Source organism: Sinohyriopsis cumingii, chromosome 2 (genome assembly GCF_028554795.1).
Source record: "Sinohyriopsis cumingii isolate HCF-2022 chromosome 2, ASM2855479v2, whole genome shotgun sequence".
Classification (NCBI taxonomy): Eukaryota; Metazoa; Mollusca; class Bivalvia; order Unionida; family Unionidae; genus Sinohyriopsis; species Sinohyriopsis cumingii.
In genome coordinates, this window is record NC_142962.1 from 23,572,580 (window position 1) to 23,589,270 (window position 16,691).

The 16,691-nt window shown below is 35.4% G+C and overlaps 1 protein-coding gene across 3 annotated transcripts in view; it reads left to right on the top strand.

Moving 5' to 3' along the window:
- LOC149804470 (E3 ubiquitin-protein ligase FANCL-like) overlaps positions 1-13,097 on the top strand; it is a 100,005-nt gene extending 86,908 nt beyond the window's left edge. For all 3 annotated transcript variants that reach the window (XM_089940684.1, XM_089940683.1, XM_089940685.1), the window contains 4 exons: positions 2,341-2,422; positions 4,638-4,754; positions 8,323-8,394; positions 12,795-13,097. In XM_089940684.1, the coding sequence (XP_089796810.1) occupies positions 2,341-2,422; positions 4,638-4,754; positions 8,323-8,394; positions 12,795-12,824 (301 nt within the window). In that variant the 3' untranslated portion in view covers positions 12,825-13,097. The remainder of the gene's footprint in view (positions 1-2,340; positions 2,423-4,637; positions 4,755-8,322; positions 8,395-12,794) is intronic.
- The last annotated feature ends 3,594 nt before the right edge of the window (positions 13,098-16,691 follow it).

Below are 16,691 nucleotides of genomic sequence, written 5' to 3' on the forward strand. Positions count from 1 at the left end.
ATTATATTATTAATTTTGTTGACTTAAGGAATAAAATTTGTGAATTTTAGTTGCCTGTCTAAAATCACATAAATTTTAAGTTTTTTAAAAGTTGATATATACAATAACCCAGACAAACAAAGCAGTGATTTTAACTATGTAGTCACCAAAGTTTGTTGAACCTGTTGTTAAAAAGCATGATGGAAAAAAGAAGAAATTACCAAGAACATCTTATAGTGTTGGTTCTTATTAATTGATCATTCTTCAAGACATTTTGCAAGTTGCATTATACATGTATATAAATTTCTTGCATAGGGCATGTATTTCCTGAGCTTAATGGTTGCATTATACATGTATAGAAATTTCTCACATAGGGCATGTATTTCCTGAGCATAATGGTTGCATTTTACATGTATAGACATTTCTCACATAGGGCATGTATTTCATGAGGATAATGGTTACATTATACACCACTCCCTCAATAACTCATGCCCTCATAACTCATGAACCCACTTATAATGCAGGTTTGGGCATAGATCCCATTTTTTAAAGCAGAAAATAAATTTGATCCCCATTTGTTGAACTTGAATAAGATCATAATCAAAACTGGTAATGGAAAATTTGATATCTCGCTCATTTTATCATCGAAAACAGAAGATTGGACCTGGAAAATTTAATAAACTTTAGGAAATATCAAATTTAAAAAGAAGTCATAAGATTTGTTACATTTTCTTCCCAAAGTACACTTTTATTAATGATATTCAAGGAAATTTTGATAAAAAAAAGTCACGACTAGTGGAGGCAGTACTTTAATAAATAAATACCAATTAAATAATTTTTGTATCAGTTGAAATTTGTGTTCTAGTTCGATCTTTTAGTTCCTTTCAAGTGTAATCATCATAAATGCAACGTGTCCTTGTAATTAAACGTAAAATGTGTCAATCTACCATAACAGCTATGCCAGCGAGCATTTCTCTGAGAACCTAACCAAGTGCTGACCATGTTTTGATATTGGACTAGTGGAAGCATTTGTTGTATTGTTGCACTAAATAAAAATCTGGCCTCCTTTTCTATTATCACGTTAATTGTGTCTTTTGAATCAGATAAAGGAGGTGGAATAAACAAAACAAAAGTTAAAAGGCATAAAAATCCTACATGCTTAAGAACCAGTGGCCCCAGTCATATGTCTGGTAACTCGTTTCAGTTGACCAATCAAACAGTTATAAATGTTACTGTGTATGTAATCTAATTAAACTACCTTAAATTAACCTACTCAATCATAACTAATTAAAGATAGCAAGGCAACCATAGGAAATGAGTACTTCGTAAAATAAAGGGCTTTGTTTCACAGATATGGACCATTGTGGGGAAAACGAGTTTCAGAGAATTCCTGAATTCACACGTAGAGATATCTTCCAGGATGATAAGAAGTTTCACTGTTCCTTGCAATGAAATCACGGCATCAATATTTTACTAATTGAACAATTCAGTAATTGAGTTTTGACGTAGATGATTGTATAATGAAATGTTGTGTGGTATTTTTATAAAAAGGAATCTTGTTTGGTTGTGTATCAACAGTTAGTCTGGTTCCCTGCTTTGTAGGCTCATTGTTTGCCAAAATACTATTAAATACCACTCTGGGAACCAGACTAATCAACAAAACAAACAGTCATGATCTAATACATGAATGTTTTCACGTACTTTGTTGGTTGTTGAAACCACTTGTAATTATGTTACCTGTTCTTTCAGATGTTGGACATTTTGACAATAAATGTAATTTATACAGAATAACTAACAACTTCATCAGAAAAAGCACTTTATTGACAATTATTCTCAATGCGATTATAAAACAAGGATTCAGTCATTAAACAGTCCAGTTCCCCACCCCCAAATCCCACATTGTCTTTATGTCTTGCAGATTTTTTGGAGGTCCCTCGGTAACTTGCACCCTCACTTATAGAGTGGTCTTTGTTTTTGGACCCTGATGTGCACGAGTTATTGAGGAAGAGGTGTACATGAATAGACATTTCTCACATAGGGCATGCATTTCATGAGCATAATGGTTGCATTATACATGTATAGACATTTCTCACATAGGGCATGCATTTCATGAGCATAATTGTTGCATTATACATGTATAGACATTTCTCACATAGTACATGTTATTTGATCAGGATAATGGTTGCATTATACATATATAGAAATTTCTCAGATGAGGCTTGTGCTTTATGATGATAATGGTTATATTATACATGTATTGAAACTTCTTACATAGGACATGTTATTTGATGAGGATAACGGTTAAAGAAAGCCACAGTTGGAGAGAGAATTTGTTTTTTATGGCTTTTCTTTCCTTATCAGGAATGAAGATAAAAGTTTGTTGGACAATCTTCAGATGTTGCTTGGCATAACCTTTCCTTCACCCTCAAATTCCAAAAAGGAGGTAGGTAGACATGTCTGATTATTTCAAAATCCAGTAAGGTCATCTAGTGGAAGCTCTCCACAAAATTTGTTTATATTTATTAGAAATTTTTCTTTTTGTAAAGCATTAATGTGTCCCATGCTCACCACATCAACCACAAGGTCCATGTGTCCCATGGTCATAACATCAGCCACCAGATATGTGTCCCTTTTTCAACTACAAGGTCCATGAGTCCCATGCTCACCACTTCTTCCACAAGGCCCATGTGTCCTGTGCTCACCACATCAACCACAAGATCCATGTAATCCATGCTTAGCCACAAGATCCATGTGTCCCATGCACACCACATCAACCACAAGGTCCATGTGTCCCATGCTCACCACATCAACCACAAGGTCCATGTGTCCCATGCTCACTACATCATTGACAAGGTACATGTGTCCCATGCTCAACCACAAGATCCATGTGTCCCATGTTCTACCACAAGGCCCATGTGTCCCATGCTTACATCAACCACAAGGCCCATGTGTCCCATGCTTATCACATCAACCACAAGGCCCATGTGTCCCATGCTTAAGCAGATCAACCATAAGGTCCATGTGCCCCATGCTCACCACATTAACCACAAGGTCCATGTGTCCCATGTTCACTACGTCAAAAACAAGGCCCATGTGTCCCATGCTCCACCACAAGGTCCATGTATCACATGCTTACCACATCAACCACAAGGCCCATGTGTCCCATCCTCACCACTCACCACATTAACCACAAGGCCCATGTGTCCCATGCTCACCACATCAACTGCAAGGTCCATGTGCCCCATGCTCACCACATTAACCACAAGGCCCATGTGTCCCATGTTCACCATATCAGCTGCAAGGTCTGTGTCCCATGCTCACCACATCAACCACAAGTTTCATTGAGGTTGTCCCAAATATTGTCCTTTGTATAATTCTTGTTGAATATTTTATTAGCTGACAATTCAGTGGTTAAATGCTGAACAAATAACTTAAGGTCCCCACCAATGGTTCTTTATAGCAATAAGTCTTATAGTGAAGTATTCTATCAGTATTCATGTTTGCTTACAGATCAAGAGCAGATATTTGTTTATCTGTAAATTTGTAATGGTTTGGTGCATTATAACGTGACACAAATGTAGTTTATTCATTATTGTTTAAGAATTCAGATTTCTATACTTGTAATAATGAAGGTGGATGCCATTTTGTTGTACACTTGTAATAATGATGGTGGATGCCATTTTTATTTATACTTGTAATAATGATGGTGTATGCCATTTTTATGTACACTTGTAATAATGATGGTGGATGCCATTTTTACGTACACTTGTAATAATGATGGTGGATGCCATTTTTTATGTATACTTGTAATAATGATGGTGTATGCCATTTTTTATGTATACTTGTAATAATGATGGTGTATGCCATTTTTTATGTATACTTGTAATAATGATGGTGGATGCCATTTTTTATGTATATTTGTAATAATGATGGTGTATGCCATTGTTTATGTATACTTGTAATAATGATGGATGCTATTTTGATGTACACTTGTAATAATGATGGTGGAAGCCATTTTGTTGTATTCTAAATTACATTCTAGTGTCACTTTCAGTTTGTGTCTTTGGAGAAAGCAGCACATTCACAGAGCAATATTCTGCATTACCTTGCATATTAGTAAAAAAATGAATTATCAATTTCCATTCTAACTTTTAAATGCTAAAACAGTCAGCACATGAAATTTGTGAGATTAACATATGTTCTCTTTAAACAAAGGGGTCTGGAATCAGATTTGTTATGTATATAACCCAGTCTTGCTTTAAATTATAGCCACTGTATATATCTGAACATAAAAAATTAAATCCAAATGCAAACTACATAAACCCAGATTGGCCATTGCATTATGCGTTAACAAATCTGGGTCTATGCAGCTTGTTCAGAGTAATCAGTAAAATAAATAAAAAAAACCTGATCTTCCAGGGCTTTATGCAATGGCTGTCTGGGTCTCTTTCGTTGGCAGCAGGATCAGACTTGTACATGGGTATAAATGGTACCAGTGACCTTCATTTGTCTCATAAAGGTCAGCATAAGGAAAATTATGAAAAATGTATCTGGTCTAGAGTTGATGATATCCAAGTTCACAATCATATAAAGTACATTTTCTATTGCATCTCATTAAAATTTAATTATGTTGCAGATGCAGTTTTTTGTCTTTTCAGGACTTTAGTGTGGAATGTGGCATTTGTTATGCCTACAGATTGGAGATGGAAATCCCAAATGAGGTCTGCAACGATACACGATGTGGCCAGCCTTACCATCAGTCTTGTTTATATGAGGTAAGAGAGAAAAGTTTTGCTTCTGTAGGCTGTTATGTGCCTTTTGTTTCGACACTTAGTCAGTCTTTGATGGTTACCATGATAATATAACATTAGCCAGGTGACACTAATTCAGTCTTTGATGGTACCATGATATAGCATTGTCAAAGCGACACTAATTTAGTCTTTGATGGTTACCATAATAATATTGCACAGCCCAAGCAACATTAATTTAGTCTTTGATGGTTACCGTAATAATATTGCATAGCCCAAGCGACATTAATTTAGTCTTTGATGGTTACCATAATAATATTGCATTGTCCAAGCGACACTAATTTAGTCTTTCAGTGTTTCCCTTTACCCTCATTTGTGCTTCAGAGACCCCCAAATTTGATTTTTTAAATAACCCCCAGTTTTGATATCAAAGTTTGTTATTTACTCAGTCTGACCCCTATTTTTGACACCAATGGGATTTTTGACCCCCAATCTTGCACCCCTAGGGGATACACTGGTCTTTGATGGTTACCATAATAATATTGCATAGCCCAAGCGACACTAATTTAGTCTTTGATGGTTACCATAATAATATTGCATAGCCCAAGCGACACTGATGTAGTCTTTGATGGTTACGATAATGATATTGCATTGTCCAAATGACACTAATTTAGTCTTTGATGGTTACCATAATAATATAGCATTACTCAGGTGACACTACCATGATAATATCACATTGCCCAGGTGACACTAATTTAGTCTTTGATGGTTACCATGATGATATAGCAATGCTTAGGGAGTTTAATAACTCCACAGCTGTATTCATAAGATACTTTCAGCTTAAAACTCAAGTTAGAGTACTAAAATTTGGGCAGCCTGTCCTTTATTAAGTTACTGTATTTAGTACCAAGTCTCTTTACTGAGCACAAAGTCACTTTACTGAGTACCAAGTCTCTTTACTGAGCATAAAGTCACTTTACTGAATACCAAGTCACTTTACTGAGTACCAAGTCAATTTTTTGAGTATCACATCTCTGTAAAAAGTATGAAGTCTCTTCATTGAGCATCAAGATAAAATCATACACAGCACTCTTTATACAGTGTATACACAAAATGAATTCCTACATTAGAATTAAAAATTGTGTTATTAACATTCATATATGTTTGTCTAAAAATTAACACACTTTTCTTGGAGCCAAAAACCAGTTTCTAAGTTTCTAAATCCTGAGTGAAGCCTTGCAGGTATTGCATAAACAGAATTACAGTTGCTTGTAAATGCTTGCCAAAATCTAGCTGGGAGAAACTTGGCAGGTTGACACAAGGAAGAATTGGTATAATTGTAAAAAGAAGCCTATACCAGTCATGCAAACATAAATTTAGTGTGAAGAGAAGGGGAGCCTAGAAAGCTCCTGTAAATGATTTACACATGGGGAGACTCCAACAGGCAGACAAAATAAATGTCAGAACTTTCAAATGATTTCTTTATTTGTTTAGTGTATTAATTACACAGATGTTAAATTAATTGGAAAATAATTTACTGTAAATCATTAAGCCCATCATGTATCTGGATTTGGGGTAAATATTTGTGGTATTGAATATGTAATGGACAAATTGAGCTTTAGGAATTCTTGTCCACCTCTCCTTCAATTATGCCATAATTAATATTAAACACTATCGCAGCTGTAACTGCAATAAATTGATACATGTGCCATAGTACAGTTTTGCATGAAAATTCACCCCCTATATAAAACTGCATGGAAATATTTGTATATTGGAGGGATTTAATCAACAAATAAAGGTTAGGTTGTAAAAATATGATGTGTGATTGTTAGCTCTATTGATCGTAGACAAGATGAGCTTATGGGATGGCCAGTTGTCCATCGCCTGTCATCCATCTGTCTGTAAGCTCAAGTTTGTTATCACTACTCCTCCTGAACTACTTGGAAGATTACCATGAAACTATACAAACACATTCATCTATAGTCTAGTTGGTCCTAAATGAAAATGGTGCCACTTTGACTTGCCATATGGCTGACATGGTGGCCATTTTAAAACTATTGTTATCTCTACTCCTCCTGAACATATGGACATATCAACATAGGTTTATCACTAAAAGACTTCTTATGACATCTAATTGGCAATTAGTTTACAGTGGTAACCTGGTAAATCTTACCATTACTTTTCCTAAACAAAAAGTCATGTTGACATGAGGTTTTCACAAGAAAACTTATGATGTGTGTGCTGATCCTGAAAATGGTGCCAATTTGATGTCCAGTATGGATGCCATAGTGACCATCTTGAAATTATTATTACTACTTCTCCTGAATGGATGGTCTTATCAACTTGGGGTTATCATCAAATGACTTCTTATAATGTCCACATGGCAACCACAGTGGCCATCTTTAAATATTGATAGCATCGTTGTAGACAGTCTTAAGATTTGTGATAAAGTAACCTTAAGTTGCAAAGTATTCTCATGTTACAGACAGGAAAATTTAATCATGATGCAGTACACTTCTTGGTGTTCCCAAAAATATGTATTCTTCCACCATTTTGTTTTCTTTTTAAATGTGCTCCAAACTTCTGTTTTTATTTGTACCACTCTGGTAGCCTATGTGGTTAGAGTATCTGCCCTGGATGCTGGAGGTCGTGGGTTTGATCCCAAACTGAGTCATACCAGAGACTTGTGAAAATGGTACAGACATCTGCCTCACTTGTCACTCAGCATTAAGAGGTTAGTGTTGGGACTAGTCAGCCTGGTGTCAGGATAATGTGGCTGGGTGGGACATGACGCTACATGTCTCTGGCATGATGTCCTAGAGATAGACATCACTGTAAACTGGCTCATTGCAGACATCTTAGTAATACGACTAACACTGTTGAGGCTACATTAAAAATCCCAAAACATACTGTGTTCATTTGCACTACAAAACCTTTTACAGTGGATCAAAATTTATGAAATTTGTTTGATGCCTTGATAGGCAACTTCCAAGTTTTAGCAAATTTAAACAATATTTTTTGAGTTATTCAGTTCAGTGCTACTTATATTCTGTACGACAATTCTTTTGTCAATATAGAAGTAGTTCTGCAAGTTGATCCACCCAGCTGATGACAAATAGCACTCCTACTATCCTTATGTAATTATTTGCACCAGGTCTTGATAGATAGCACTCCTACTAGCCTTATGTAATTATTTGCACCAGGTCTTTATGGCACTCCTGCTATCCTTATGTAATTATTTGCACCAGATCTTGATAGATAGCACTCCTACTAGCCTTATGTAATTATTTGCACCAGGTCTTTATAGCACTCCTGCTAGCCTTATGTAGTTATTTGCACCAGGTTTGATAGATAGCACTCATACTAGCCTTGTCTAATTACTTGTACCATTTGTTGGCAGATAGCACTCCTACTAGCCTCATGTAATTATTGGCACCAGGTGTTGACAGATGGCACTCCTACTATACTTGTGTAATTATTTGCACCAGGTGTTGACAGATAGCACTCCTGCTAGCCTTAAGTAATTAGGAAGATATGCTTAGTGGGATTAATGGACATGTTTTAACAATCAGCTGTCTTTTATATTTTGTTTCAGTGGCTGAGAGCTCTACCATCAAGTAGACAAAGCTTCAACACAATTTTTGGAGAGTGCCCATATTGTGAAAAGGTAATTCCTCTAATTAGTCACCTCAGGATTTGTTTAAAATGTATGCAAGAATTAAGAAGGGTCCCAAGTGGCCCTTATATTGCTTATCTGTATATGTACTGTATTTATCACATGGTAAGCCCATGCTTGATGATAGGCCCATGCTTGATAAAAAGAATTTTGACAAATTTATTATTCTGGCACACAGTTGTTATGATGGCAGAAATACTGTACCTTAACAGCTGACCATTTAAAAAAAGCAAGCTTTATGTAGCATTGTGAAAACACAACAATCCTATATTGATTTTACTCATTTTACTACAGTCTCATAATATTTCTTTAAAAACATAATATGCATAGAGCTTGCATTACTCGAACTCAATCTAAGACCAGATTAACCTATTTACAAATGTGGGCAGAATCTGTTTGAAATTTCATTTCATGAGTGATGACAGGATGAGTATATTAGATGCAAGATTATGTCATAAAGATTTGTAGATTTTACTCTTAATCAGACACATCTAGATCTTGATCATCTGAAACCATTTAACATTAATCATCAAAATCTGTTAGGAAATAGAGTAGCTAGAGTGTTGATGAGCTCAATCAATCAGATGCATGATCACCTCATTAATATGTGTGGATCTTGCTCATACTGTATTCATCTGAAATCTTGATGATATAAGCTTATTTAATACTGAGTTTGATCAAAATCGTACAAAAAAATTTGTTTCTACAGTTTTCATAAGCTTGGTTAATCAGGTGCATCAGCTAACTCGTTCATGTGTTTTTTTCTCGCTCATAAGAAAAACTCGTCCAGCATCTTGATGTTATTAGCCTGTTTGCATAGTTTGAGCAAATTGGGTCAGAAATAATGTCTCACATGTTGTGTGAATCAGATGCAGTTAAACCATGTTAATAGGAACAGACCTCAGTCATGTATAATTTCATTGGACATATTTATGATATAAGCCAATTACCAGGTTTTATTAAAATCCAATTAGAAAGAGATAGCAGTATCTGTCAATCAGATACAAGGTCATCCTTTTTTTTATATGCATAGGACACCATTTATAACATGTTCAGCTAATCAAATGTGACATCACGCTAATTATGTCCATAGACCTTACTCATCATTAAAGTTATCTAACATTTTGATGGTATCAGCCAGCCTATTTATCAAGTCTGATCAAAATCAGGTCAGAAATACCATGTATTAAGTGGTGCATATCTCAGCCAGTCAGATGTAAGATCACATCATTTATATGTATAAATCATGCTTATAATAACACTCTGGATGATAAAAGTCTTTTGATGAAGCTTGATCAATACTGGACCAGAAATAAAGTCTTTAGAGAGGTACCAACATCAGTCAGTCGGATGCCTCATGGCCTCAAGATCACCTCATTGATATATTTGAATCTCACTCATCAGACTCATCCAAAAATCTTGATGACATAAGCTTATGTTTGATTAAAATTAGATCAGAAATATGGCTTTCAAAAAAGTAGGAAGCTGATCCAATCACATGCGAGATTGCTTCATTAATATGCATGGATCTTGCTCATTTTTGAACTTGTCTCAATAGTATCCATAGATCTCACTCATAATGAATCTTATCCTCAATAGTATCAATAGATCACACTCATAATAAACCTTACCTGCAATAATATTCATTGATCTCACTCCTAATAAACCTTATCCTCAATAATATCCATAGATCTCACTCCTAATAAACCTTATCCTCAATAATATCAATAGATCTCACTCCCAATAAACCTAATCCTCAATAATATCTCACTCATAATAAACCTTATCAATAATATCCATAGATCTCACTCATAATAAACCGTATCCAGCACCTTGATGATTTTAGCCTTTTTACCAAGTTTGGTCAAAATTGGGTCAGAAATCTCAAGAGTGTTGAGAAGCTTAGCCAATCTGATGTAAGATCGCCTCCTTAATATAATTAAATATAATTAAACTAATTGGATATCATTAACAATAATAATAATAATAATGACTGCATTTAAAGAGGAGAACACAGTTGTTGTATTAAAGAAAAGAAAAGCACATACAACTCTTCTCTCTGATGGAAAAAATAATTGAAAAAATACACAACTTAATACTAAATAGTACAAAGGAGTTTTGAAGTAGTAATAAGTTAAATGTAGATATATAACTTAATAAATATAAGAACATGCTACATCTAGGTATATACAGCATAGTGGAAGGTTTGAAAATTGATCCTTTGAAGTTTTACTGAATTTGTCCAATCAAACAGGTTCTGCTTTTCATGTATTTACTTGGATTATAATGAAATGTATTTATATTTATACTTTCTTTCCTTTTGGAATTTTTTATCCAAAAAGTAGTAATGTTGATAATGTAAGTCTTTGTATTACAATCAGACCAGAAATATAATCCCATGAATGGTGCAAGCTCAACAAATCAGATGACCTCATTAGTGTGTGATCTTGCTCATTATCAAACCCAGCAATGAATTTGACGACATAAGCTTATATTCCAAGTTTGATGAAAGTCATCCGAGAAATATGGCCTTATGGGTGGTAGCAAGCTCCATCAATCAGATGCAAGATCACATTAATATGTGTCAGTTTTGCTTATTATCAAGCACATTGAAGATCTTGATTTTAAGATCTGATCATGTAAGCCATATTCCAGCTTTGATCAAAATCAGATTTGAAATCTGGACACCAGAGTGGTAACAAATTCAGCCAGCAAGATGCAAGAACACTTCATTAACATGCATATATTTTGTTCCTTATAGAACTTCTCAGGGATCTTGATAATGTGAGCCCAGATTCCAAGTTAAATCGAATTCAGATCAGAAATATGGCTTCCAAACTGGTTACAATGCACAACTGATGGCAGGATCATGGCAGACATGCCTACCATTCCTCATTTTGCATATTAGTCCTGCAAAATGCCCAAATTTACCTTAGTGTCCTGCAAGTATGCTTTTAGCATTGAAAGTTCTTAAAGTGGGTATAAAAAACCACGTCATAAAATATGTGATCACTGACTGGTGAACAGGAAATTATCTACTCTGCGCATGCACAATGGTTAAATAGCCACTGCAAACATGTCTGTGTTCCATGGCAGTTCTACTCTACAAGACTACATTCACAGATTATGTTTTCATAAACATTACACTGACAAGTATGAATTCATAAAGCCAGGAAAAAATGCAAATGGTTTCTGCAACATCTGTAATTGTGAATTTTCAATAAAGTCTGGAGCAGTGTTCAATATACATAGACACATTTTCAGGAAAAAGGCATTCCGACCTCGATAAAGAAGTTAAATACTCTTAGAAAATTGTTGACCTTTTTTCATCATCAGCTGGAACTAGTGCAACTGCATCTGTTATACCTAATTCTGATGTAATTAGAGCTGATCAATTTAGTGGATATTATTACTTAACTCAATCTGCCTATGAGTGCACTTTATCCATTGTCAAAGGCTTTTAAAGTTATGTTTAGTGACTCTGACATTGCTAGCTATTTTCAGTATAGTAGATCAAAAAGGACTGCTATCGTTAAAGACATAGCAGCCAATACTACATTAAAATTAGTTGAAAGAATGGGGAATTGGACAGTCACTGTTTATACAGCTGGAAGCAATGATTAAGGAAACTTTTCTCTTGTTATCAAAACTGTTGATCCAGAATCATCAACAGTAACATCAGACATTCTCTCAATCCCTGTTTGTGAAGGCTTTGCAACAGGTGAAGAAATATTCAATCCAATACAGAATGAATTACAAGTTCATGACATTCTTTGAGGTACAGGTCCCTTAAGATGAACTGAGTAGTCCTGGACTTGAATTATTTATATCTTATAAATAGGTGTGTATTGGGTTATATATATAAATCTTGTAAACATGCATTGCCAGTATTTAGTGATGTTTTTAAAGAATTTATTGTTTATTCACACTAACATACTTGTGTTAATTTTCATTTTCTGTCCCTCATTTTTGGTGGTGACATCCTTCAAAAACATTTTTGGTAGTGGCATCCCTCAAAAACATTTTTGGTCGTGACATCCCTCAAAAACATTTTTGGTGGTGGCATCCCTCAAAAACATTTTCGGGGGTAGGCATGTCTGGATCATGCCACAAGTTCACTTGGCCTTGTGGCTTGGTCTGACAGCTTAAAATTAAATTTAGCTTGGATTTTTATTCTGGGTTAAAAATCCCATATAAACTGTGATTTTATACTACATTTGTGTATTCAGTTTCAATAATTGAAATAAGTAGAATGGTGATTACTACATTTCTTTTGTATCTCTTTTGTTAATATCATAATTTTGTATTGTTATCTATACACAAATGATGTTCCAAATTCTTAAGTAGTCTTCTAAGACAGTTGATACTAAAAAATAACTTTTTTATTTCAGCCAATTACTGTTAAGATGCCAATGAAGTGAATAGAGAGCTGTTACAGGTTCATGGTTCAGTGGGACTTGCTTCAGGATGATATATCAGTATCGTATCTGACATCAGGCTCTTTAGTTAACATTCCAGGATGCAAGTGGTGTTCTGAAATGTTTAGTTGCCAGTTCTGAATGCATTTTCTTACAGAATAGAATAGAAATCTGTCATTGTTTAATGAAATGCAGATTTTATCATTGTATCAGCAAATGAACTGTGATGTAAAAACAGCAGCTGCCTTTTGTTTATTAAAATATATTTGAATCAAGTGAGCACTGTTGTATTGTTTAAACTGTTGTTAATCCTAAATTTCACACGTGACATTAAGTTTTTGTTATATCTGAATGCAACATTTTAGAGTTTTAAAATGATAATTCATGTGTACATGTTGCCTTAGTAGGTTCTTTTTTTTTTCTTAAAAAAAAAAGAAGAGCTGCAGGTTTGATAGAATTTGACAATTCTATGGCCTAAATGAGCAAAGCGAAATTGAAGACCATTAAGTAATGCATGTGTTTTACTTTTCAGTTGAAATACCAAATAAAATCCTTCTCCATTCTTCCCTGTATGATATACAATGTTTGTTCACTGTTATGCCTACCTTCCTACAACAAGAAAATATTTGTTCCATCTGTTTAACCTGGTAGGCATGTTTCCATGTAGATGAACTGACACGAGCTTTATGCCATTTAAGCTGTGTCTGCATCTTTTTTATTAATCTTTGCCTTTTTTGGAAACATTGTTTGCACGAATATAAAGAAATCACTTGGCTGAGGGAAATGAAATTTGTTAAATATATTTGCTGTGCACATTCAGATGACCTAATCAGATCTTTATGAATACAACAAAATAATTAATTAGGCTCATATCTATATATTTTTTTTTAGAATAGGACATTTGAAGTTTTGGGGTGTTTTACAATTTTGTTACATAATGGGCATGTTTAGTATAAATGCATATTTCTTGGAGTCATAGCAGTTGTGGCGTTTTTAAGTCTGCTGTTTAAATACCATATGATCTAATGCTATATACTGTCATTTGTTATCCATCCATATGTTAGCACAAGATTTTTTTTATCGTCAATACACCTAAACTACAAGGTGGATTGCCATGAAACTTTACACAAGTCTGTGTCCTAAATGAAGTTGGTGACCATTGAAAATAAAAAAATAAAAGATGGCCTTGGCAACTGTTGACTAACTGGTCCAGCTTTACAGACATGTGAGGGGGCCCCAAGTGGCCGAGTGGTCTAAAGCGCTCTCTGTTACAGATCACTGCCATGTCACCTCTGTCTGCATTGGTTTGAGTCTCGGATTTGGCCAATGTGGGTATATGAGAAAGCTTGCCAGTAGCTTCTCAAGGGTTGGTGGTTCTTTCCAGGGATTTCCCGGATTCTTCCTCCACCATTAATAATGGCCACTGTGTATAGCCTATCATGTGCTGAAAAATGGCATTAAACCCTACAACAACAAACATAGCCGTGATATACGACTACAGTGGTCATGAGTCAGTTATCTCAAACTGGTGAGCCAGCCATCCATGTTCTAATAGCTGTGGTATCTTATGCTAAATGTACCACACAGCCAGACCAAACATCACCATGCCTCTTCATAGTAAACTGACTTTATTCGTAGAGTCATCTGGCATTGAATTGTCATTCTACTATACCCCCCCCCTTAATAGCATATCCTATGGGCTGCATTCAACCAGCATTCTATTATACACCCCCTTAATAGCATATCCTATGGGCTGCATTCAGCCAGCATTCTAGTATACCACCCCTCTTAATGGCATATTCAATGGGTTGCATTCAACCAGCATTCTAGTATACCACCCCCCCTTAATGGCATATTCTATGGGCTGCATTCAACCAGCATTCTACTATACTCCCCCCAGAGCATATCCTATGGGCTGCATTCAACCAGCATTCTAGTATACCACCCCCCTTAACGGCATATCATATGGGCTGCATTCAACCAGTACCCCCATAGCATATCCTATGGGCTGCATTCAACCAGCATTCTAGTATACCACCCCCCCTTAATGGCATATCATATGGGCTGCATTCAACCAGCATTCTAGTATACCACCCTCCTTAATGGCATATCCTATGGGCTGCATTCAACCAGCATTCTATTATACCACCACCCTTAATGGCATATTTTATGGGCTGCATTCAACCGGCATTTTAGTATACACCCCCTTAATAGCATATCCTATGGGCTGCATTGAACTGGCATTCTAGTATACCACCCTCCTTAATGGCATATCCTGTAGGCTAAATTATGCATGCCAATCATATGGCATCATCATTGCCACATGGAATGCTTTACCCATGAACCCAAGGTGTACAGATGGGGGACAGTCCCCAGCTAAATGAAAAGGATGAAATGGAATGTATGAATCATCTGACAATAAGGAATAGATAGACTATAGCTTTAGGGCACCAACAGAAGAAATCTAATGTATCCTGCCTCTGTCTGAATATCTTCCACCTACCATCATCACTATGTACAAGGTCAAAGTCTCTTTGAATGAAGATTATAACATTAATAGTCTATTATTTACAACATTGCCTCAGTTGTTAAAAGGTACAGAAATCATTGGGCATTTTGTGGGAAAAATTAATGACCCCAGTAATGCAAAAGCCGTCTATTCCTTAAGTCAGTTGCCAGCTAGATGTTTGTCTCACTAGTATAAGTTGCACTCTGGTGCATACTCTTTGGAAATACCTAATGTTGACAAGGATGTTTCCACTTTTGGTATGACTAACCTACTTAATTAGGATGGTGCCATAAACTTCATTTTCATTGGTTGTTTCAGTTACAGTAGCCCCCCTCTGATAAGGCCACCCCTATTGCAGCAGGAAAGTGGCCTTATAATGAGGGTGGCCTTTCTAGAGGGGGATGACAATGTGAATAGTAAATACATATGAAGAAAGTCACAAGTACATTCAATTCTAAAACATTTAATCATTAAAAAATCGCATGTTGTGAAACAAACTGTTTCATCATTTTCAAAAGAATGTTATGAATAATCACTGATATAGTTTTAAAACTGTCTTTATAATTACGTTACAGATCACATCATCTGTCACTTTGTTGGTAACAGTCTAAAAAAACAAACCAGACTCATCACAATTAAAAATATTCTTGCTGTCATATCCCATGCATATAACGTTTAATCTTTTGTTCCAATCTTCGATAATTACATTATTAACATCAGCTGATTCTCCACTAAGGACAGAACACTTAATATTGTGTCGCACTTGAAATCTGTGCAACCATCCGTTGCTTGCGGTAAAGATGTCATATCCCAATTCAACTGAAAAAATTGTTGCTTTTTCTTGTCATTCACATCAGGATACAAACATCTCCTGGCTCAAACAATCTTCCTTTCTCCATCCATTTCACCTTCCCACTTGCAGAATTCATTCCTTATCTTTCACGATATTGTTTATCTGAGTCTTTCTGACATAGTTTTCTGCAAGGATCCTCGACCCCCCCCCCCACCTGTTGGTCAGTTTAATTACTTTCACTTTCTCTTCTAAACTGAGAATTTTTCTTTTCCTCGATGACATGTTGATCTTTTTGCAGTAAGTTATTCATGTTGCCAAGTACAATACTGATAAAACAATCTTTTATGCATCTATACAAATTGCTGTGTGTTTTTAAAGGAAGTGATTTTGTCACGTCATTCATTAGTCGCAGTCTGGTACCCTATTGTTTTTTTTACATTTCTTTACAGCAGGGTTCATACTGAACTATGAATGATAAATCCAAAGACTTTTCCCAAACTTTCAAAGACCACAAACAGAGATTTCCAAGACCTATTTTTGCTAACATTGTGTATACAGGTTATATGAG